This window comes from Syngnathus leptorhynchus, chromosome 18 (genome assembly GCF_054491065.1).
Source record: "Syngnathus leptorhynchus isolate UIUO chromosome 18, UIUO_Slep, whole genome shotgun sequence".
Taxonomy (NCBI): domain Eukaryota; kingdom Metazoa; phylum Chordata; class Actinopteri; order Syngnathiformes; family Syngnathidae; genus Syngnathus; species Syngnathus leptorhynchus.
Genome location: NC_141212.1, coordinates 6,495,142 through 6,518,517, shown reverse-complemented (window position 1 = coordinate 6,518,517; position 23,376 = coordinate 6,495,142). Strand labels below are relative to the sequence as shown.

At 43.2% G+C, this 23,376-nt stretch overlaps 3 protein-coding genes and 1 long non-coding RNA gene across 5 annotated transcripts; 2 read left to right on the top strand and 2 right to left on the bottom strand.

Annotated features, from left to right (window-relative positions):
- Positions 1-631: 631 nt before the first annotated feature.
- garem2 (GRB2 associated regulator of MAPK1 subtype 2) lies at positions 632-8,148 on the top strand. The gene is made up of 7 exons (XM_085937752.1): positions 632-743; positions 1,939-2,079; positions 4,190-4,320; positions 4,713-4,920; positions 5,072-5,922; positions 6,862-7,031; positions 7,125-8,148. Exons 1-7 carry the CDS (start codon positions 632-634, stop codon positions 7,708-7,710), a joined length of 2,199 nt encoding a protein of 732 aa, XP_085793878.1. The 3' UTR covers positions 7,711-8,148.
- Positions 1,979-4,324, bottom strand: LOC147042655 (uncharacterized). Its single transcript, XR_015068898.1, has 3 exons — positions 4,135-4,324; positions 3,973-4,061; positions 1,979-2,560 (listed from the first exon to the last, which is right to left on the bottom strand). It is a non-coding gene; the product is annotated as an uncharacterized LOC147042655 (long non-coding RNA).
- A 193-nt stretch (positions 8,149-8,341) lies between the features above and the next one.
- On the bottom strand, positions 8,342-14,282 carry hadhaa (hydroxyacyl-CoA dehydrogenase trifunctional multienzyme complex subunit alpha a). 2 transcript variants are annotated; one of them, XM_085937878.1, is made up of 21 exons: positions 14,144-14,282; positions 13,560-13,601; positions 13,328-13,398; positions 13,082-13,215; positions 12,825-12,963; positions 12,537-12,656; positions 12,266-12,368; positions 11,901-12,023; positions 11,615-11,733; positions 11,478-11,534; positions 11,038-11,147; positions 10,807-10,941; positions 10,563-10,734; positions 10,399-10,485; positions 10,179-10,319; positions 9,994-10,062; positions 9,802-9,915; positions 9,602-9,683; positions 9,340-9,454; positions 9,114-9,259; positions 8,342-8,995 (listed from the first exon to the last, which is right to left on the bottom strand). In XM_085937878.1, exons 1-21 carry the CDS (start codon positions 14,208-14,210, stop codon positions 8,850-8,852), a joined length of 2,292 nt encoding a protein of 763 aa, XP_085794004.1. In that variant the 5' UTR covers positions 14,211-14,282; the 3' UTR covers positions 8,342-8,849. The 2 variants fall into 2 exon arrangements, 1 of the variants encoding a protein (XP_085794004.1); XR_015068911.1 differs by lacking the exon at positions 9,340-9,454 and having other exon boundaries at positions 8,848-8,995.
- Positions 14,283-14,437: 155 nt separating this feature from the next.
- On the top strand, positions 14,438-18,418 carry hadhb (hydroxyacyl-CoA dehydrogenase trifunctional multienzyme complex subunit beta). Its single transcript, XM_085937879.1, has 16 exons — positions 14,438-14,592; positions 15,226-15,298; positions 15,404-15,445; positions 15,509-15,605; positions 15,678-15,722; positions 15,798-15,897; positions 15,972-16,059; positions 16,202-16,389; positions 16,546-16,726; positions 16,857-16,978; positions 17,082-17,161; positions 17,246-17,293; positions 17,407-17,494; positions 17,641-17,715; positions 17,789-17,953; positions 18,039-18,418. Exons 2-16 carry the CDS (start codon positions 15,232-15,234, stop codon positions 18,072-18,074), a joined length of 1,422 nt encoding a protein of 473 aa, XP_085794005.1. The 5' UTR covers positions 14,438-14,592; positions 15,226-15,231; the 3' UTR covers positions 18,075-18,418.
- Positions 18,419-23,376: the final 4,958 nt, after the last annotated feature.

Sequence of the window (23,376 nt, the reverse complement as noted above, 5' to 3'; positions counted from 1 at the left end):
AGTTGGCATGCGGGTCCTCTTGGCTCATCTGGCGAGGTTCGACAACCGAATTTCGTTCGACATCAGAAGCAAAAATAATCTCGAATTTTTTGTTCGAATACCGATTTGGTTGAAAACCGGGACGTTCGAAAACCGAGGCTCCACTGTACTGTGTTTGGACTAGTAAGGCTGCATGGAACACATTATTGTAATGAACATTTTTGAGTTGAATTCCCCTTTAAGCAATGGAGTTGTGCCTGCTAATGCATTTATCAGTTTTTTTGTTGTTTACTAATATCTGTACTCATGCTTAAATAAAGTGAGAGTACTATTGACACCTGTGTGAATAGTACTTTTCCTAAACCAAAGAGATTACAGTGAATTAGAACCATGTGCTTTCAACTGGGCTTTACTACTTAAAACACTGCTTGTTGAGTATGCATGTGAGGGGGGAGGTGGGAAAAGATCTCTGGCGCCCTCCCTCATCTCTCGCTCACGCTCCGCGGCTCCTTTTCTCCCTCATTCAAACATGGCGAAACTCTTTTCGACGGCTCTGCCACCTTCACATCCATCCTCCTCACCTTCATTCAAGCAACCGCCGCCTCCATTTTCACCCTCCTCCTCATCTCCGGCACAGTGATGACCCGGGAGGATGGAGAAGTTGTCGGCGAGCTTGACGGAGATCTCCTGGAGCCCGCTCGCGCTGCCTCTGGACGCGGTGGTCAGCAAGTTCCGTTTGCCAACTCTAGTCCGATTGGCACACGGTAAGAGAATCTCACAGCCACGCAGGTGCTGCTTCCTTGCAGCACCTGTCCTCGAAACATCACTTTAAGTTTTTTTGTAGTGACTTTTTGGCCAATCAATCCTGACTCCTGCAAGCAATTCAGGTGACAGAAAGCAGCACAATGTGTTGCAATTAGAAATATGACTCTGCAACTAAACGACTAAATTGTCTATATCTGATGTTGACTTTGGAAAAACTATGCCGGTTTAGTGTAAAGTTAAAATGTGAGAGTTTTTTTTATTATTATTATGGCATGTTAGCGTAAATATTTCTTGTCTCCGGTAAAGACCTACAAAATAAAACGAACTTTAAATGATTTTCAAAAATATTTTTATACATGGTGGTATTTTACATGGTTTTCCTCATTTTATTTTATTACAATATAAAATAATATAACATCCATTGAACTTCATACAGTTAAAGTAACTGTCAAGAGACCTATTTTTTTTCCCCAAAGTAAAATTCATTTCCGTCTCGGATCATTCACTTTTACTACTTTGACGTGACAAAGTAAGCGTTCTTGGCTTCTTCGAGTTAATATTAAAGCGCCTTTTTAAGAAGACTTTAAAAATTCGTCTGTATGTTTTGCTTGTTCCCAAAGTCAATGTGTACCCTGCACATCGGGCGACTTGACTTTGGGAACGAGCGGCGTGGGTGTTCTGCCCAACTTGTTCTGGTCCAGAGCTGTCCGGAAAAGCCACAAAGTGTCTGTTGTGCTGCTAAAGTGCCGCTCAATTCTTTTCATATGCAAATGATGCATCGTGTCAGTAGATGCGCTGAATACTAAAGACCGCGATGGGAAAGTTTCCAGCTTAGCGTTGTTTAGAAAAAGCGCGCAACTCATGCGTGTCACGCTCCATCGAAATGTACGACTACGCACCTTGTTGCTGCGCTCCCGCAATGCTGGCTGCGCAACCGGAACTACACACATGGCTGCTTATTTCTGCACAGACAACACAAAGATGACCTTGGGGGTCATGGTCTATATTTCATACGGACAATAACTACTATAAACAATAGCGTAGGACGTTGGAAATAAAGGACCAAAGACAACATTGATGGAAATGATGAAGTTAGACCAGAAGATGCAAAGAACATGAGGACATGGAAGACAACAGACTTTTTTTTTTTTTTTTTTTTAGCCTAATCCATTTATTATTTTTTGTGTTTCTCAGGTGAATGTGTTGACGGTCTGTCAGAGGAGGATGTGGTTCTGCTCCACTCCTGCCGTCAGTGGACCACAGTGACTGCTCATAGCTTAGAAGAGGGTCATTACGTCATCGGGCCCAAAATTGACATCCCTCTACAGTACCAAGGTGAGAGGATGTTGGACACAGACACGTGAGTGTCACATGACACCAGGGAGTGAAAATGGCTAATTCCACAGAATGTGGGGTGTGCTCACTTTTGTTGCCAGTGGTTTTGACATCAATGAGGTATTTTTTTTACATTCTGCCATTTCTTCCCCTTTGTCTAATGAGATAATACAATGAAAAGGCTGAGGGATGCAGTCAATTTTGTGAGCTACTATTCCAGGCAATCTAACTCACTCTTTGCATGACACAACAAATCAACACTGGTAGTTCCCCCTCACTCCAGTTCATTGACTGTAATGCTGAATGTGGGATGTCTCTACTCAGTATGACCTCACCGAAGCTCATCCCCAATCCCATTCTTCCGACTGTTGGACCAGTCTTATTATTCACTGTGTAACTGGAGCTTTATGCCTCCTCTTCACTGCTTCCTCTACTGATGGAGCGCTGATGTCACCTTACACCACTCCCGCCTCCCCGGCTCCTTTTTGGAAGAAAGAGAGAACATTTTGGGGTCAAGTGAAGGAGAATGATTGTACTCTGAGACGAGGACTTCATTTTAAACAAATTGAAAGAACCTTGGTTTTCTTTTGGAAACGTTCATATTTGTGTATACGGGTAGTTCTGTTAACTTTGGAACACTGAAAAGCTAGATACACTTCAGACATTCAGTCCATTGTGCACTTTACATGAATGATTACTAACTTCCAAATATGGCAGGTAACTGGCTGATTCACAAGCCACCGGCCCTGATGAGCTAATGTCTGTGTGATGACTTCATCCAGGAAGTCCAAATATGCTTAGGAAGAGTGCAATATAGGTTTCCCCCTGAGGTTAGACAACAGGATGCTCCCTTCTCTCTCTCTGTCTCTCTCTGTCTCTCTCTCTGTCTCTCTCTGTGTCTCTCTCTGTCTCTCTCTCTGTCTCTCTCTCTCTCTCTCTCTCTCTCTCTCTCTCTCTCTCTCTCTCTCTCTCTCTCTCTCTCTCTCTCTCTCTGTGTCTCTCTCTGTCTCTCTCTCTGTCTCTCTCTCTCTCTCTCTCTCTCTCTCTCTCTCTCTCTCTCTCTCTCTCTCTCTCTCTCTCTCTCTCTCTCTCTCTCTCTCTCTCTCTCTCTCTCTCTCTCTCTCTCTCTCTCTCTCTCTCTCTCTCTCTCTCTCTCTTCCCTCCTTCTCAAGTGATGACTGAGGTGTAGAGGACAGAAAAGCTGAATGGCTCCCATGTCATGAATGGGTCTCTGAAAGTAAGTGGCGCCTCAGCCATTCCTGGCCCTTAATGCTTTTTTGCGGTTGAGAAGATGGATTAGCGGAACTTCATCTTTTGTAATCCTTTCCAAACAAAGCCTACATTGTGAATACACGTGTTTTGACGTGTGTTTACACTTGATTTTGGTTTACTGTATTTTTTTTCAATTTGGAAGCACTGGGGGTGAATGCGGGGGGGGGGGGATAATGAAGGATGCTTCATTGCTGAATAAGATGCTCAAGTTTGGTATTCTGCTCTGCCTCGTAGACCAAAAAAAAAAAAAAAAAAAGAAAATCACATCTCTTGCTCACATAAGAAATAGGACCTCTTTGGGGGTTGCAGGATTCAATACAACATCAACACAACATTCAGATTAACCTGTACATCAAAGAGTCAGAAAGAAATAGAATCTTTAAATGTTCTTTACGGCTCAATTGAAGTAACTGAAAAAGTAGCGGCGATCAAACCAAAACAAATCACGTTACTTGTCTGGTTCCCATCTCTGAGTTGCAAAGATTTCAAGATGAAGAAACGGATGAGGAAGTGAAAGAAAGCCAGAGGGTTGTGCGAATGTGTGTGTGTGTGTGCGTGCGTGTGTGTAAGTATCTCCATGGTGATGTGTCTCTGCTCTGCGTGAGAATGGGGGTACTTTACCGGTTGCCATGACAACCCTGTAGACTGTTGATTGGCTCGAGAGCTGGTGCCAGGTCAGAGGTCGCCGAGGTGTCTTTGTGCTCCCAAAACTGTGTGTGCAGCAGATGTGTTTTTGTAAGAGGAAGAATGTTGGCATTCAAAAAGAACAAGAACATTTCTCACCTTTGTGTCTAATCGACTCTTTTATCTCGCTCTCTTGCTCATATCCCTCTTGCAGGAAAGTTCAAATTGTTGGATGAAGACAGAGACATCAGGGATCCCATCCAGTATTTCTCAAGTGTGGAAGAAGTTGCTGGAGTGTTCCCCGACCGAGTCTTTGTCATGGAAACAATCACTTTCAGCGTCAAGGTTCATGCCTCGTTGCTTCCCTTTAGGAATGTGCAGACTTGACTACAGTTTCAACATTATGTGCACTCACATTTGATACGCATGCACAATTACAACACTGTAAAAGGTTACTGAGACAAATGTAAAAGTAGGAACAATTGCAACGGGAAAAAAAAAAAAACACCCTCACTCAGATACATAAAATTGAATGTGTTCGTTGATCTATAACAGACTTTTGGAAAAAGATATATGGACGCTGATTTTTTTTTTGGGGGGGGGGGCCTCCCATGGTTATGAAAACACAACCTTATTTGCTAGTTTTTTTCCCCAGTGTTGTAAATATTACAAAATATGGATTGGTATATCATTCTGATTGTGATTTTGAACGGCCTTCATTCACATTTGTCGCGCAGGTGGTTTCAGGGGAGTTCAGCGAGGACAGTGAGCCCTACAGCTTCACTCTGCAGGCTGGAGATGAGCTGTCACTCATGGGGAAGGCCGAGCTTCTATGTGCCACGCCAACCAAGGAAAAGACAGGACTGAGTGCGCTGTTGAGACGACTGGGAAAAACTCCCCGAAGTAAGGATCATATACAAGCACCAGACATTTTGCTTCCAAAGGGTGTGATTTTTCAAAATCAGTCATAGTTATGTCAAATCATACAATTTCAAGCTGCTTCCTGATTGGTTCTTGTTCAATTTCACATCATGTAGCAGTTATTGCTGCATGCCAGTGAAATTGCATCTAAGGAGTATCTTTTGATTGTGGACAGGTAAAACTCCCTGCCTGGTTTGTATGAACCATCGCACCAATCAGAGCGTCAGCTTGCCTTTTGCTTGCCGTGGACGCTTTTGCACACGGTCCCCTTTGGAGCAAGGCATGCTGGGTGGAGAGCACACGGTCCGCAGCATCATCGAGAGGGTCCGCCTCCCCGTCAACGTGTCGGTGCCGTCGCGCCCGCCGCGAAACCCCTACGATCGCCATGCGGTACGAGAAGGTCACCGCTTCAAGCTGCTCAACATCGTCAGCAAGACGGTGGTTCTCTGTATGGTACTTCGTCGACAGGAAGTGTCACCCTCCCATTTCCTGCTGCTACGCTGCATGCCTCGCTTCAACGTAGCCGAGGCCTCCGTGCAGAGGGCGGCACTGGAGAGCCTACTTTTACGATACGCCTTCGACCCCGACGCCTACTCTCGAGCTGTGAGGGAAACCCGTCCCGAATTGGAGTGTATGACAGAGGAGTGTGTGAGCCCGCGTCGCTCGCGCACGTGTGGGTCGGCGCAGGACTCATTGGCGCCCGCCTTGCAACAGCTGTCAATGTGCGGCTACGGGGGCGGGGTCTCGGACAGCCTATCGCAGCGCTGCAGGGACTCTCTTGGAGTCCAGATTGGGGAGGAACCCAGTGAAGAAAGAGAATATGTGACCCCTGAGTGGACGGAGGCTGAAATGAGGCCCACTGAGGAGATACCTTATGAGGAACTTTGGACCAATCAGAATACGGACGGCCTAGGAAAGGAACCAAATCTCATTTCCTTCCATTCATCTGCCTCACTGGAAGGCTCCCTGGGCACCGTGGTGACAACTGTGGCAGCTCCACCGCCCGTACCTCCAAAATCTGATGCTGTGAGTTCCCCTTCCACACATGCTGCTTTTTGCATCCGCTTCTTAAGAGTGAGGATGCTGCTCATGAATTATTAGCGCTTTTAAATCTCATTTACACAGACAAACACTTCCTGGAAATGTTGCCATATATTCAAAGCACATAAATGTCTACCAATGTTTTAAATACTGATTCATTGTGTTTCTTTATGGGACTTTTCATTATAGGTGATTTTTATTCCACCTTTGGTTTTAATTAGTATTTCGAACAAGTTTGTTCATTTTAATTTTGTTTTATTTTAGTATTAGTTTTTAATGGGGTGTTTGTTGAGTCAAAAATTAAAATAGAATCAAACTTTAATTCTAAAACGATTGTTTGACCTTCCTTCTGTAAGGATGTACAATACCAAAATAAATATATTTAAAATAGACCCTGACAGCTCATGTATGATATCGATTGACAAAGATGAAAACAAAAGTCGAAGGATATTTTTGCTCAATAGTAAGTTTTTTTTTAAAATTTAAGTTGTATTTTTTTTCCCATAATTTTAATGGACACCAACTAATTATACGTAGGTAAGATCTGTTTTAGGAAACTACAATGCAGTGAGCCCCTTGTTTACCATTATAAGACTTTTTTTTTTTTTTTTCAATTGCACACTTTCTATCATGGTAGCTGACAACAAAATTGAAAAGGCGTGTGGGAGCTCAAGTTGCTGTGTGAATTATAGCATGGCTCACACTGTATTCCTCATTCCTTAAAATTGAGTGTGCCAAACTGTGTACGTTGCAGGCATGTGCGTGGAAAGAGCATAGTTAAGAATTTTGTCGGAAGTGTAAAGGTCACCTAAGTCTGACATTCACAAACTAGAACACGCACGCACGTGTGCACACACACTCACAAACACACACTCACACAGCTGTGCTTCTCATTTTTCTGTGCATGTATGTGCGTGACTCTAGGTGAGAGAGGAGTGTCGCTACTTGATTGCTCCTCCAGTCCCTCCTCGTGGCTCTAAACTGGGATCCATCTCCAGCCCGGCCCCCAGCCCTCCTGTCCCTCCACGCTTTGCCAAGGCCTCCACCTCCCCCAGACCTAATATTTCCTTCTACTCCTCAGGACTGCAGGACAGGTACAAGCACCCTTCACTTAAGCATGTATATTGTTTTGATTCATACCGACTGGTGTCTGACGCTTATGTAAGTTTTTTTCTGTTGGGTTCCAGCTGCTCGCACTCTCCAGATCCTTCCTTATACTGTTACCCATGTTCCTGGGCTGACTGTCCCGCCCCCAACAATCCTGAGCCAAACTCCATCATCCCCGCCGACACTACGAGTGACTCTCAGAAGGCACAAGCCACCTGGGCCGAGCCGTGGGTGGACTGCTTCACCGCCGGGCCTCGACTGAGAGCTCCGCCCCCACAAAGTCGTTTTGCACCTTTTGGTGCTTTGAACCCTTTCAACCGCCAGTCACCTTGCCCGTCACCTGAGCTGGCAGACAGTCCGGAATCCTCTAGAGGGGCGGAAGGAGGCGGGACGAGCACGGGGGTGAACGAAGGCTCGGCCGCACCTGCAGACTCGACTTGGCGTCCTCCCGCTGACTTGTCTGCGCTTTCATTGGAGGAAGTATCGGCCTGTCTGCGCTTCATCGGCCTGTCGGAGGCCGCGGTGTCCGTATTCCAGAGGGAGCGAATCGATGGCAGCCTCTTGGTTCAGCTGACCGAGGACATCCTGTCGCATGACTTTCACCTGAGCCGACTCCATGTCACTAAGATTACCCAGTTTATACAAGGGTGGAGACCCAAAATCTAACTCACAACTTCCATAAACTAGAAGCAGGGCGAAAATGTGCCTTCTTAGCCATCCTAAATGTGCCTTCCACGGTGACTAGGTGAGAGTTGAGCGAAAACCTCTCCCACCAACTCAGCATCACATTGGCTATTACATGCAGAATTGTTTCCAATCCAAAACTCAGACTGAAAGTGATTTACTGCAGCTATCGTTTTTATAACGAGAGAAAAAGTTTCTTTGTTTCTTTCCCTCTTTGGATAACCCACACTGTTGTTCTGTTTGTAGTATGCAAATTTTGACTGCCTCAAAAATATAGTTTCTAAAATGTACCTCAGATCACTTTGAAATGCTTAATTTAGCCATGCGTAAATAAATTAAATCATGCTTGATGATACTGTATGTTCACAATTTGACTTCATTTCATCAGCAAATGCAATGATGTATTGAACACAATGCTTTTGTCTCATTCAAATGTGTTATTTTAAGATTAAAGTTAATTATGTGGTTATTGGGCTGCTAGATTTTGTCTTACAGCTTTAAATAAATTTACATCTATTCCTTCTTCTTTCTAAATTGTAATTAAAGTCGCAGTTCAGTTCCATTGGGAGTAGAAATTGTGTACAAATACAAGTACAAGTCAAAAAGTGCCCAAGTCTTTTAATTCAGAACCTGTTACTAGCTGCAACCATCGTGGAGTCAAAAGTACAAACTGTTAAATTCATTCTCATGAGCTGCTACAAAAACATGATTACTAATATTGAGGCTTTTATGCTCTTCTTATCATTTTTAGTCAGTACGGAGCAAGAGTGACACGAAATGGACATCAAAAAGCTCATTATTGAGTCGGGACAGTTAAATATCACAATAAATATTAAAGTAATACACCACAACATTAATGTATGGTAATATAATAAATATTCTTTTAACATTCAAATAAAATGTTTATTGGAACTCATGTTCTGGTTTCACATTGGAAACCAAATGTGCCAATGTTGACGCGAGGGTTGCCTCAACTCACCAGTGTTCCATTTCTGCTAACTTTGACCTTGAAAAAGTCTTTCAGAAGTCTCACTGTGATTTCGCAAAAATGCTCCTAAAGCGCAAGCAAAAATAACCAACTTATTGATATTGACCTGATTTTATGATGCTGAATGATGGGTTCAATTGTGGAATTTTTTGCTGGAGTCTTTAGCGTGGTCCAGTAAGAGTTGGCACGGTGTGAACTGGTTTCCGTACACTTCCTCAAAACGCATCATGGTGCTGACAAGATGCGCTGCGCCGAATGAATCCACAAACCTGAATGGACCTTCATGCACACAGACCAATCAGTTCAGATTTGTGGTCACTTGTGGACTAAAATATTCCAACTGATCATTCCAAGTCATTTCTTTGCGTAAGGATGCAAATGTGTGTTTGTGCCTTACCACCAAAACAGGGAGGAAAGCCAAGTCCAAAGACAGCGCCAATGTCTCCCTCTACTGGATTTTTCAGGATTCCCTCCTGAAGACACAATAAGGCCTCGTTCACAAAGCGAGACACAAGCCGGTACTGGATGTCAGACTCTGAAGAACTGCAACAAAAAAACAAGGTTACTTTTAGAGACTTTTAACTGAGAAATCAATGACCTAGTGAAAACAAAGCACCCCTTACACGGCGGGAAGGGCAGTGAGTTTGTATTTCTTGAGAATTGCCTCGGCATCAGAATTCACGCGCTTGTCATTTTTTCTTTTGCCGTAGATGAAACACCCTTTTCCTGATTTACGGCCTTCAGATGAAAATAGACTTTAAGCACACAAAAATTATGCAATAACATGACACATAAGAATTTATAATATCCTTTTTACGGTCCTAATTCTTTATTTCCGTCCCTATTGAGGACAAAGGTGGCACAACGGATTGATGTAAATGTTACCTTTGAAGCCTTGCTCTACCATGGTCTTAAGAACCTCCACATTTCCACCTCCAAAGCGAGAACCAAAAGCTTTGCCAAGATCCTACAATCAAATACATACAGCATACATGATTATCAGAACATTTTTCAAAGTGTGGTTTTCCTGGAGAGCAGAGCTCAATGTTGGGCTTAAACCACATGACTCATGCAAATGACAGTACTTCGGCCACATGGGCTGCCACATCAATGCCAACTTCATCGGCAAGTGTTGCCGCGCCGACGGGAAAGCCAAAGCTGGTTGTCAAGTTGTCAAGCTTCTTTGGACCTACACCCTCCTGGATTAAAATAAAAGTCACTGGTAAGTGGCTATTTAATTAAATGCTCTTTGTGTACATTGAAAAATTTGGAGTTACCTGAAGCACCCTGACAGCTTCTGCTAGCATGGGAGCCAAGCAGCGAGTGGTGTAAAAACCAGGACCATCCTGTATACCAAGTTAGTAGCAGTAAAAAAAGAAATAAAAAAAAAAAGACACACACATACTTCAATCAGAAATCTTACAAATGATTTTTACATTGCTGACACAGCAATTTGTCTTACCCCGACAACAATGACGATCTTGCCCTGTTTGAGGCCGACGCTCACAGCTGAGGCCAGCGTGTCTTTGGATGTTTTATCGGTAGTGATGATCTCCAGCAGTTGCATTTTGTCCACTGGTGAGAAGTAGTGCATGCCAATCACCTGCGCATTACATAATCAAATATTCAAATGTTGGTAGTAGCAAAAGAAAATACACCAAAGACAAGAACTGTATTGTCACCTTTTCAGGCCGTTTGCTGGCAGCAGCAATATCCTTAATGGGCAGTGCTGAAGTGTTGGAGGCAAACACGCAGTGAGGCGGGGTCACCTGTACATAGATGAAAAAAAAAAAAAAACTAGCAAGGAGAAATGTAATCGTATTGGGTGTGATCAGAATGTACGCACTGCTTCTATCTCCTTGAGGACTTTGTGTTTAACGTTGATATCCTCAAACACGGCCTCGAGCACCATGTCGGCGGATGAGAAGCCTGTGAAGTCCAGCTGGGCTGAGAGGTTGGATAGCGTAGCGTCGCGGTCAAAAGAGGACAACGTCTTCTTCTTCACCTTCTCGTTGAGACTAACGAGACAATCAAATTGAGATGACTCTCCGACCTTTGTTGCAGATTACTGTAGCGCAAGAATTTTGTACCCTTTGTAGACCTGATCTTCTCCTCTGCTGATGCCTTCAACTGTGGTGTCCTTCAGTAAGGTGTTGAGTCCGTTGTCTATGGACACCTGAGCAACACCAGCACCCATTAGTCCTGCACCCAGGATTGCAAGAGTCCTGGCAAACAGAAAATGTTAGCGGGACACCATCAACAGATCAATGGATCAGTATTTGTCTTATCAAGCCAAAATATTCATACAACTCATTCAATACTTGACTTCCTTTTCCGGGGTCCCGAATCGGTTCTTCTTACAAATCACTTGACCATGGTAAAGGCCGATTAAAGCTTTGGACTCTGATGTCACAGCCAGTTTACCAAAGTTCTGCGTAAAAGAGAAGAGTAGTTTAGAATACAATCTGAAGAGCTTTCTCAAGTTCTTTATGGTCTGCTTTCAGAAAGAAGTCTTTTTTTTCCAGTAGAAATTGTGAATCTCTCTCCCCTGGGAGGCAGACACACTTTATATTAAAGACGACTTGCCTTTTTGATTTATTTATATTTAGGACCGACTGTTATGGGCCTAGACTGCTCAGGGACGTCCCATGACGCAATAGGCTCCGCTCTTCCCTTGATTTATTTCAACAATATAACTTTATCTTCTCCCTACTCTTTATTTTACTTGTTCTTTGTGAAATAATAATGACAATAAACATACCTTAGCCTCAGCCTGATAGCCTGCTTCTCTTCCCTGCTCCACTCCGGTCTTGACCGACTACTTGTTCACACACGCAAACATAAGTTGAGTCCGGTGTTTTAATTGAACTGCTGTTTGCTACATTCTGCATTGCCTACCTCAATAATTTTGACAGGAGCGGGGTAGAGTCCTTTTGTTTGTTTCTGAACCTTCTCACTGACAGTCTTGTAGATTATTTTCTTCACTGGGCCAAGACCCATCACTTTTTCCTGTAACCCTACACACACAAAGTTGATGGCGGCCATTTTGCATTCACCCATAGAAACTCCACAATCAATCATGTCTATATTTTCAATTGTTTGCTGATTCAATCTGGCTAAATGATATTTAAAAAAAAAAAACACTGTTACATTATAATGAGATTTGTACGACCAATACACTTACTTTGTATCATACTTTTCTTTTTTGAAAGTGGAACCGTCTTATCGGCGATGCCTTTGGCCACGCTTACCGCTACTTCCTCCAAGTAGTCAATTGTTCTCTCCTCTGCCGGCTTCACACCAGGACCTGGAATTATTGGAAACAGTCATTACATCGAAAAGGGAGGTAAAAACAGATGACTAACAGATTGAAATTCTGGCTGCGTTTACATCTATATTATAATATTGTTCTTAACACATTGTTTGAATTAGGGTCATAAACTCAACTCATAAATATGCTTCATGGAAAGTTTGCCTTCATTGCTGTGAGTGTAACCAGAAAGCCCAATAAAATGTAGAATTTGAAAAAATGTCATGCAGAGCACTTACCCAGAGGATCCACAAGCTGGTGCACTAGGCCCATCTTCTTAGCTTTATCAGCGCGGATATTCCTGCCAGTCAGCATCATGTCAAATGCTCCAGGGAGACCCACCTACACACACACAAACAAACATTTCACACGTATTGTCAGCTAATATGCCCCTTGAGAGGCTTGACCTTAACATACTTTGGTGTAATTCAGTCGCTACTTGCGCAACAATGAGGCAGGGCTTATGAGCGTTTAGTGATGACTGATTAACATGTGTGTGTGTTTGTATACCATTTGAGGTAGTCTCTGGGTGCCACCCGCTCCAGGCAGCAGTCCGAGCATGACCTCTGGTGTGCCCAGTATTGTTTTCCGACTTTTGGTAGCGATTCGATACTGGCAGGATATGGCAAACTGCAGACAAAATCTGGTTTTAGAGGGTTCACCTTCAACAGATATTTCCAATTTTCTAGATTTTAAACATAAACGTACACACACACACACACACACACACACACACACACACACACACACACACACACACACACACACACACACACACACACACACACACACACACACCTCAAGGCCTCCACCTAAACATGAGCCATTGATAGCAGCAACAATGGGGATGGGAGATTTCTCAATCTTCTCAAACATCTTCTGACCTTCTTGAGAGAGATGAGTAACCTCCTCACTCGTTTTACAGGCCTGGATCATACTGAGACAAAAAGGAGACACACAGTAAATTGTCAAATATTAACTTTATATTTAAATACATTCATCATGTGGTCAGACATGTAGTGTGGGAAGTCCAAAAGTGCGAACGTGCAGCTTACGTGATGTCTGCTCCAGCAATAAAGCAGCCAGGCTTACTGGAGATAAGGACAGCGCTTTTCACGGCTCCGTTTGACCAGATCTCATTCATCACTTCTGTCAGCTCAGACTGCATCTGCATAGACAGTGTGTTCACCTGCACAAACACATGAATAATCATGTCATATACAGTCAGTCACTGTGAAACTAAGTCGAGAAGAATAATTTGCAATCGCTGTGGCGTGTGTCTCATTTGTAAACAAGCTCACCTTGGATGCCGGATCATTGAGTCGGATAACCGCAATGTCATCCTTGAGCTCGTAGCTGACGTGTGTTCGTGCTTGATGGAGAAAACAGATTATCAGATATATAGAGACACATTTTGTACGATTATGTCCCATGAGTATGTCAGTGTCACAGGACAAAATCGAAAGTTTTACAACTGAGAGGGAGCAAAAGAAGCTAAAAGAAAATATGTTGGAGCATAGAATTTATAGGAACCTGCCAGTGATGAGGACACAGAGATTAACCGTCTTGCATAGCCTATGAAAGAAGAGACAGAAAATGAATTTGGCTCTACATTGCCCCCATTTTGTGTCACTGGTCATTATATTTTTGCACCAATGCTTTCATTTGACAGTACAATTGCAATGCTTGTATTTGTATAGTGTTTTTTTAGGCTAAAAAAATATTTATTTTACACAAATATTATATTCTCATCCATGTAGAATAATTTAATCGTATACTGAACAGGGGAAACATTTTTGTTCACAAATAACCACTTCGAATGTTGAATCTTTATATAGTATTACAAAGCAATTTTCATTTTCATTAGTGGGGGGGGGGGGGGGGGGGAATCGTCAAATCAAAGCATTAACAGAATAAATTGTATACGTACATTTGTAAAAGGCAGTTTATTAGCTACTACAACAGCGCCACCTTGCGTAACGTTTAATTATTGTTGTTCTGATCGAGGTGAAGGTTCACCCAGGCTCTCATAGAATTAAGAAACATAGCATCATCGGAAATTCATGTATGATCTGCATTTGGACTAGTAGATTATTGCATGTGTTTGTGTCACATACCTGACAAAATGATGCATTTTATGGAAGGAAACCTGGAAAAACTGCTGGCAAAAAGAGTAGCAGCCATGTCTAACTGAAAGTGGAAACTGTAAATAAAACGTTTGAACTGAAGGGGGCGCAACACGTTTGGGAAAGTCAAGTGACGTAAAGACTGTGAGTTGTAAGATAAATCGCCATGCTATAAATACTCTGTAATGAAAATAATACTACTATTTTAATGAAAAATAATATATTTGTTATTTCAAAAATATACATTTCTTTATTATAAATTCTGAAAAGGGATATAAGGTTCATATTGTCATTGCAAAGGTAGAACGCGTTCTGGCATAGGTTTGGTCAGCTAATTTACACTTGGGTCCTGAAAAACTGAAATCGGGTTTGTAGTCCAGTTGTACTGCACCCGGCAAAGCCTTTGACAGGGACGCGAACATACTTGAAGTAGTATACAGGTAAAATCTCAGCCTTATTATCGTTCAAGTGATTGAATTTATCATATCTTTCGAACTTGCAGTAATCAGCCAAAGATGTGTTGAAATAATGAATAGAAAACCTGGCGATGAAGGAAAGCAGGGCTGCCAGCAAGCTAACAGTCTCATTCTCAACGCTGTAGTACTGTATAATACAGACCGAATTTATATCATGTAGTTTGTAAGACATTTCTTGAACTGCTTGCAATTGCACAATCAACTTTGCAATGCATCTGATCCCGTTTTGGTCTTGACATGATCAAGTTAAGAAATATAGGTGAAAGGTCGGACAGGATTGGCAAGGCTTGGGCTAACTGGGTGACCGTCAATGAAATGTCATAAGGATTGTCATGCTAGTACATTCTGCGCGCCTGCATTTAAATGAAGGGATTTTTGTGTTTGCTCAATTACCAGCTCCTCGGGCTTCGTAGGTATAACAGGCCAAAAACTAACCCAATGTTGCTACGTCATAAGCGCTATGTCAACTATGGAGTATTCAGTGTACATCCAATGTTCATTTCATCCAATGTAGAAGTTCCCAGCTATCCTGTATACCTTGTCATTATTTTGTGCGAGATGTACTATCATTACCTTTTGCTGCACTTTTCTTTGCAGAACATTATGGCTTCCATGCTCTTGAAGTCTATGCGGAGCTCCCCTGTCAACCCCTCGTGGGCTGTGCAGTATGGTAAACCATCATTACAATTTAGAGATTTGTCTTTATTGAGCTCTATTATACCCATTTTGCTTCAATATGTATTTAAATCATAATATCTTTGTCACTGTGTTCCAGCCGCACGATCCCTTAGCATGACGACTCAACTAAACGCTCAAGGTATAGACTCACACTGTTTGAACAAACACAAGCATGAGGCTAATGAGTGTCAATGTTTTTCAGCTCAGACAAAAAGCAAGAAGACACTAGCCCGTCCTGGCGTGAGGAACGTAGTACTGGTGGAAGGAGTGCGAACTCCCTTCCTACTGTCTGGAACTACGTGCGTATTACTCTACCACTTTACCCGAAAAATGATCTCAGTCACTTGATGTTAATGTTTCTTTATTTATAGCTATGCTGACCTGATGCCTCACGACTTGGCCAGAGCAGCTCTACAGTAAGTGTGTGTTACCTTGGCTCACTGGCATAAAATCATTTTATCCGGGCTATTTTTTTATTTATTTTTTTGTAGAGGTCTTCTGCACAAAACAGGCTTACCCAAGGATGCTGTGGACTACATAATTTATGGAACAGTCATTCAGGAGGTTAAAACAAGCAATGTTGCAAGAGAGGTATTAACACTCATTTACACATAAATATAGAAAGAGCTGCTCCTGATGAGCTTTATCCTTCACCTTGTTCTCAGGCAGCACTGGGTGCAGGCTTCTCCAATAAGATCCCCGCTCATACAGTCACCATGGCTTGTATCTCCTCCAATCAGGCCATGACCTCAGGTATGTCAGAGCCACTATGACTGCATCCATTCTGTTTGTAAAACCAGACCTAAATCTGAAATTCAATCAAGTAAATAGTGATTTAGTTTGTTATCTCTTTCAGTTTCAGTTGCCTGCCTAACTTTTATTTGTCTCTTTCTAGCTGTTGGCCTAATTGCTGCCGGGCAGTGTGACGCGGTAGTGGCAGGTGGAGTCGAATTCATGTCCGACGTTCCTATCCGTCACAGCCGCAAGATGAGGAAGACGATGTTAGCGCTCAGTAGGGCAAAGACCCTCGGCCAGAGGCTCGGTCTAATTGGAAGCATCCGTATGGCACACCTCTCACCAGAAGTATGTGTTCACATTATTGATTGTAAATAGGGTTGCACCAAAAAGAAAATTCACTCTGCCAAAAACTTTCAGAATTCAATATCAGTGCCTTGATAGTTGTAAAAATATGAGATAGCGCATCCATTACAATGCCGCACTTTTACTTTGTACCCGAAGCTGCCCGCTGTCGCAGAGTTCTCTACTGCCGAAACGATGGGACACAGTGCCGACCGCCTGGCCGCAGCGTTTGGAGTCTCCAGAGTGGAGCAGGATGAGTTTGCTTTGAGATCTCACACTTTTGCCAAAAAAGCCCAAGATGCAGGTCTGCTGCAGGATGTCATCTCCTTTAAAGTGCCTGGTAAATATTTAATCACATATGTATCTTATAACAAATCTCACTTGCGTGTTTTCTGGAATATAAGAATATTCGAACCACGAGTGTGCAAGGGTCCGCCATATTTTTCTACATGATGGTTCGTCCTTTTTAGGCCGTGATATTGTTTCCAAGGACAACGGCATCCGTCCATCCTCCAAGGAGCAGATGGCCAAACTGAAACCAGCCTTTGTTAAACCTCACGGCACCGTCACCGCCGCCAACTCGTCCTTTTTGGTAAGCCGAACACAAGCGCTGCCCCAACTGTTAAGCTTTCCAGCTCCTCTGGTCTAGTCAAGTTTTCTTACTAAACTGGCATTATACTTATTCACGCTTTCAGACTGACGGTGCCTCTGCTGTGCTCATTATGTCTGAAGAGAAAGCTCTGGCAATGGGCTACAAGCCTAAAGCCTACCTGAGGTAACTGCACCTCCTGCTTATTTAATGGCATCATTTCATCCCTATTAACACTTGATTAAAGTTTCTTTATATTCTTCATGACAGAGACTTTGTTTACGTGTCTCAGGACCCCAAAGATCAACTACTCCTGGGGTGAGTCAATCCTTGCACTGATGGTGTTTTTCTTTTTTTTTTTTTACATTACTGTTTATAAATATTCGCATATCCAATTTTTAAGTGTGAACTACTCTAACTGACCCTTTCAGGCCAACTTACGCTACACCCAAGGCCTTAGAACGTGCTGGCTTGACCATGAATGACATTGATGTTTTTGAATTCCACGAGGCATTTGCAGTAAGTTATCACAGAGGAATTGATGCAAGCTGTAGTCAGGTTAAAATTACGATCCTTGCTCTGCTTAGTATCAGTTGAAATCAATATTCTCTATTTGGCATGCGTTGTAACACAGTTGACGTTTTGCTTATCGTTTTATTTTCCAGGGTCAGATTATGGCAAATCTGAAGGCCATGGACTCAGATTGGTTTGCCCAGACATACATGGGCAGAAAAACAAAGGTTCATGATTTTTTTTTTGGGGGGTTCTCAGTCTGTCAATCCTTTTCTAACTTCAATCAAACTTCCCTTAAAGGTGGGTACTCCTCCCATGGAGAAGTTTAATAACTGGGGAGGCTCTCTGTCCTTGGGCCATCCATTCGGTGCTACTGGTTGCAGACTGGTCACCACGGTTGCACACAGACTGCAGAAAGAAGGAGGACAGTTTGGACTTGTGGCAGCGTGCGCTGCTGGAGGACTGGTGAGTCGCGGCTAGCAGCCATATATGTAAACGTCAATTTTGTTTTTTACGTTTTTTAAATTATGCTGACACTTATGTTTTTCAGGGTCACGCCATGGTGATTGAAGCCTACCCCCAGTAAACCATGTAAACTACCATCACTAACCAACATAACCAGATTCATCACAAATTCAACACACTCACACACATTAAGTTACAGCCCAAATGTAAATATTTGCACCACTTTGCCTTGAGGAGTCAATCTTGAGTGGGTGCGAGCTGTTAATTTATAGCAGTGAAATGTTGAGGAATGTTGCCTTTTGGTTTTAGGGAATGGCAGAAGCATCATGTCGGCACTTTGAGCCAAATGTATCAATCATGATGCTGTTAAGGCCTTCAACAGAGTTAAAATCATGCTGTTTATACTTGTTAGAATGTTTTTTTTTTTCTTATAAACTGTTTGAATTAAAGGATGTGATGACAGAATGCATGTGCATTTTTTTTTTTTTTACCATTGCTTCAAATTAATTTTATAATACTTGACATGTAGAAATGTTTAGAAATGTATGGTGTTCTTAGTTTGTAGTGCTGTGCAAATTCAATTACAATTGCAATTATTACACATTATCATTACAAAATTGATTATTAATATACATTTATATTCAATGCACTATATATGTTTATACAAGGAAAACAAACTTTTATTGATACATTTGCAGTTTTTTTTAAACTAATTCATTTTATAAATTTTGTTTGGCCCAAAAAGAACTACACATTAGTGTTTCAAAGATATCTTTTTTTTTTTTTCAATAATTTTTACACATGCGTGTCAGCAGCCCTACAAAATTAATTGATAGTGAATATAGCTGTCTGCGTCTTGACTACATGACTGATCTTAATGAGGTGGGGGAAATGGATGCTGCTTTCTGGTGATGTTTAAACAACATAGCAAGGGTGTGAATGGCAGGTGACTTAAAAAAGTTGACTTTACAGAGAAGCTATTTGGGGGTAAAGCTGAGCTTCACCCGCTCAAGTGTTTGTCTAATTCACCTCGGATGGCTGCATTTATATCAACATTTCCTCGCTCTTTTTATTCCACCCGCCTGGGAACCTACTCAACACACACCTCGGGTTGGAAGAGCCTTGTTAACATAACTTCAGTCAGACACTTGCGTTTAAAATGTATTTAAAGATTTAATTCTTGCAGTTGAAGCGTCGCTCGACTCCAGAGTCGATTATGCAGCCGCGCCTGTCACCGGCTGCAGGCGCGGGGAATAAAACCAATGTTTTACCGCCGAGGCAAAACGCCGCTCAAATGTAAATAGCGGGGAGAGAGACAGGCGAGGTTTTGTGTTTTTAAAAGCTTCAAAAAAAAGAAAAAAAGTACCTCAACCCTGCGAGACACCGAAGACACACAGACACGCGTCGACAAGGCGGGCCACCTCCCTGCCTCAGCGGGGCTTTGATCACGCCCAACCTTTTATGGGGGATGACTGGCGGAGGCACCCGCTGCTGTCACTACAAATCTACGCGTCTACCTCGGCGAGCGCGTGGGGAGGATGCGGGGATGATGCGGGACGCGCATAGAGGAGCGGGACGTGCAAGGGGGTTGGCGGGTGGAGTCTGCGTGCTTTCATCTCATCCTCTCTGGCGCACACGGACACCTGCTCGAGTGTTTTTGGGGTAGCGCGTGCACACCTGCTCTCCGCGTGACACTCGAAGCATGCACGCGCATACCAGCAGGGTACAGTGGTACAACATAGTATAGGCAGGGGCGTATAGTCGTTTTTTTGAGGGGGGGAAAACTCTGTAAACAATCTATCCATCCATTTTCGACTGCTCATGCGGAGCGGGTTGCAGGAGCAAACAATAAAATGTAAAATGGCTAAAGATGATTTAGTTTTCTTTGCCATCAGTTGTAGACAATGGCAACAATTCACCAAGTAGCATTTACACAAATGTAATGGTTCTTTTGTTGTTTTCTAGGCTTTAAAATGCTTCAAGTAGATCCTAATATTGAAGTCTACCTCCACACATCCTGCAGTGTGCAACTTTGGCAGAAAATGAGAAACTGGCACTTTACGACATCCAGTGCAGAGAGCTGTACTTAAGTAATAGACCTGTGGACTTAAGACTCTGCGGCCTTGTAAATTCTTTGAGGGAATTTTGTCATTCTACGCACCAAACACTCGCATTTGTTGGTACAATGTGAAGTGTACACAAGTGGATGCCGGCAGTGGAGCGAGTGGTTTATGAGGAGCACTAATTGGCTGCACAGTGAAGCTGTCCCTATGTGTGTGTGTTGAGGTTCTGGGTTGTGTTGCTCGTGTCTGGAGTTCATCATGTTCTCATAACGGGGGCAGTAAGGCTTGTTGACCGGGCTCAATATCCTGTCGGGATTGTAAATGTGTATTGATCTGAGCTAGATGGAGACACTGCTTGCGCTCACACTCTTGAGTTATTAGGAGCCATACACTACCTTCTCATTAACAGTCCCTGGTCTGACTCAATGTGTGAAGGATTGGGGGTCACTATATATTGTTTTAAGGATAGATGTGTGTCGAATCTGGCCGCGCACAACATTGTGTGTGTGTGTTAAGAAATATGTTTGTGTGTGTGTTTGTGTTGTGTGTATGGCATGTGTCAGAGTCTGTCAGCCGCTGCGTCTCGTGTCAGGGCGAGAGGCGAGACATTAACAACTTCTGTCATTCTGCTGACAAAATGGTGGCAGAAGATTTCCCATGGTGCCCTGATGACTGCTGGCGTTTGTCAACAAGCCCTGTCACCGCCATGGTGAGAGAGGGAGGGGGGGCGAAGGGGAGGGGGGTGAGGTTGGGGGAGGTTGGTGACAGGCCCCGGACCTGTTCCCATGAGCACCGTGGAGAGGAGTGTGTATATGTGAAGGTGTGCATTTGTGTGTTATAAAGGGGGTGGGGGGCAAGGGACAGGTTGTCGTTCTGCATCTTTCATACCTAGACTGCAAGAAAACCAAAATGAGCTGTCACTGCAATTCCCAGGATGCTTTGCTGTTTAGCATAGAAGCAACAGCAGCAATGAAAACTCAGCGTGCGTGCGGGCCGCTAAACCGATAAGCTAGCGCCGTCGCTCTCGCACACACGCACTTGCGCGCACACACTCGGATAATTAAGCAGAGCAGAAGCTCCCCCTGACGCCAGGCAGTCCTCATCTGCATTTTGGCCTCCGGCGCGCAGTTAGGAGCAATGGCTGATGGAGGGAGTGAGAGAGGGAGGTAGAGAGTAAAAGAGAGAAAGGAGGGAGGGAGGGAGAGAAGAAGAGAGAGAGAAGGGGTAAGGAGCCAATTAGCCAGCTGGATGGATGAGTGACTGACAGCACTCTTGACAGAGCACACGCTGACATGCTGCTACTTTACTTACACACATGCGCACGCACACACACACACACACACACACACACACACACACACACACACACACACACACACACACACACACACACACACACACAGGTAGTCCTGCTCCGTCTCACCTGCATCTTGTTGTAGCACTCCAATCTCACCCCCTCCCACAGAGTCATGACCTTGTCCAATGAGGACATCCACTGTGCTTTTGCCACATCGTGAGAGACGAGCACTCAAGAGGTCAAAGGTTATACAGCTCAGCTTTTAATGAGATAAAACAAAAGAGGGGTATTTTTTTTTCTTTTTAATTGCTATTACTCCCTAGACCCAAAAAAGTTTTGGGGGGGAGCAGAAGCTCATTTTGCTTAAGAATTTACTGTGTAACTTTTGGAGGCCACCCCTGGTTTTATAGCCTTTTTAAAAAATTTCACAGCACGAAGTAGTGAAGAGACAGTTGGCAAGATTACACCGAAAATACTAAATGAATTTCCCTGTCAAAATGGCAGCGAAAGTGATTCAAGTTAAACACTGTGAGGTAATTAAGAGAAAACATAACAAATATGTCACCCAGAATGCTTTGACAATGTTATCTCCCCTGTAAAGTGTCCCTTAAACTCAAAAGTTTCAAAATTCCTGTGCTCACCTGACTTCACAAGCTATTGCAAACAATACTTAGTTGCACTTTCCGTTGCCCCTCTAACACTAACTACGACCCTGTTTTGTTGTCTAAACTGTCGGTTGGAAGAACAAAATGAGTATTGATGGCAGGAGAAAACCAGAAGAAATGGGGATGGAGTGCAAAGCAGGTGATGGAGGGAGGGTGGGGGGTGATGGACGGAGGGGGTGTCTGGAGAGGTGGTGCTGTGCATTTTAGACGCAGGGATGGCAAGAGTAAATCCTTTTCTTCATCATTACCTCCTCTCTGCCACTGCCCTCACCTTAATTAGTCTCAGAGCAGCTCGCTCGGCCAGAAGTCCGTCTCATCCCTCCATCCATCCATCTATCCACCCCTCTATCCGCTTCAACCCCCCCCCCCCATCAACCCCCATCCCTTCAACCGTCATCTCTTTCTTCCTCAACCCTCTCATTTTTTCCCTCCTCCAGCGATTCACACTCTTCCTCTTCTGTCTCTTGCCTATGTGCTTCATCTTCGTCTCAGTGGAAATTGACTGAAATACCAAACCCCGTAACCCCACAATATCAACAGCTGTGCAGCTCTATACACACACAGCAAAAAAAAGAATAAACAGTTGGTAAATACACACACACATATACAGTGGGAGAAATATGTGGCTGCTCCAGGCTTGGCAGCTATAAATACAAGGGGTAGTGATGAGGAGAAAACTCTGATAAAAAGTTAAGTGGGGAAAAGAGCTACACTGTGAGATTGACATCCCGACGTCTCAGCTCTCTAGAGGCTAAATTAGGAGATCTAGGTGCCACACGGGATGCACGCAGGTGTGTATGTGCACGCATATGTCTATCTCCATAGGCCTCTGCTCTGCTCCTCCGCACTCAGCCACTGGGAGCCCATCCAGTGTCACTGTTTTCCTCTCACTAGCTGAATACTGATGGCCGCTGGGACATGAATATGGTTGGAGATACTGCAGCATTGCAGTCCAGCAATTTTTCCTTTCTTTACTTTTGACTGTATATTGCATTAATGAAGTGAAGAAGGAGGGACATGAAGGGACAATTGTAATGAAATAGTTCATAATAGTCAACAGTCAATTTCTTAATAAAAGTCTCTTAAAAAAATCTCTTTATTATTTATGTTTTATATGTATAATTTGGCCTGATTTTTTTAAATTTCTTCATTTATTTTTGCTTTTGTGTTTCAATTAAAGCACTAATATTGAGAAAAAAACAATCTAATTCTTATTTTTTATGTTTTCAAGAAACATAGGTAATAAACTACCAGACAATCTGATTTACCCTGTTGAGCCATCAATGAAAATCTCCATATCCCCTTGCAATACCTCCCTAATAAATATTGAATGGCGATATGAAGCATCAGTTCAGAATTAAGCCTCTAGGGGGTGCTATGTACATGGAAGTAGCTATG

Bases quoted from the DNA above. Each gene is read 5' to 3' on its own strand.
- garem2 (XM_085937752.1), top strand. From the start codon at position 632: ATGGAGAAGTTGTCGGCGAGCTTGACGGAGATCTCCTGGAGCCCGCTC. The intron at 5,923-6,861 runs GTGAGTTCCCCT...GCGTGACTCTAG, and splicing joins TACCTCCAAAATCTGATGCT to GTGAGAGAGGAGTGTCGCTA. The intron at 7,032-7,124 runs GTACAAGCACCC...GTTGGGTTCCAG, and splicing joins TCCTCAGGACTGCAGGACAG to CTGCTCGCACTCTCCAGATC.
- hadhaa (XM_085937878.1), bottom strand. From the start codon at position 14,210: ATGGCTGCTACTCTTTTTGCCAGCAGTTTTTCCAGGTTTCCTTCCATA. The intron at 12,369-12,536 runs GTATACAAACAC...GTGTGTGTGTAG, and splicing joins CCCAGAGACTACCTCAAATG to GTGGGTCTCCCTGGAGCATT. The intron at 12,024-12,265 runs GTAAGTGCTCTG...CAATAATTCCAG, and splicing joins CCAGCTTGTGGATCCTCTGG to GTCCTGGTGTGAAGCCGGCA.
- hadhb (XM_085937879.1), top strand. From the start codon at position 15,232: ATGGCTTCCATGCTCTTGAAGTCTATGCGGAGCTCCCCTGTCAACCCC. The intron at 16,060-16,201 runs GTATGTCAGAGC...GTCTCTTTCTAG, and splicing joins CAATCAGGCCATGACCTCAG to CTGTTGGCCTAATTGCTGCC. The intron at 16,979-17,081 runs GTAAGCCGAACA...TCACGCTTTCAG, and splicing joins CCGCCAACTCGTCCTTTTTG to ACTGACGGTGCCTCTGCTGT.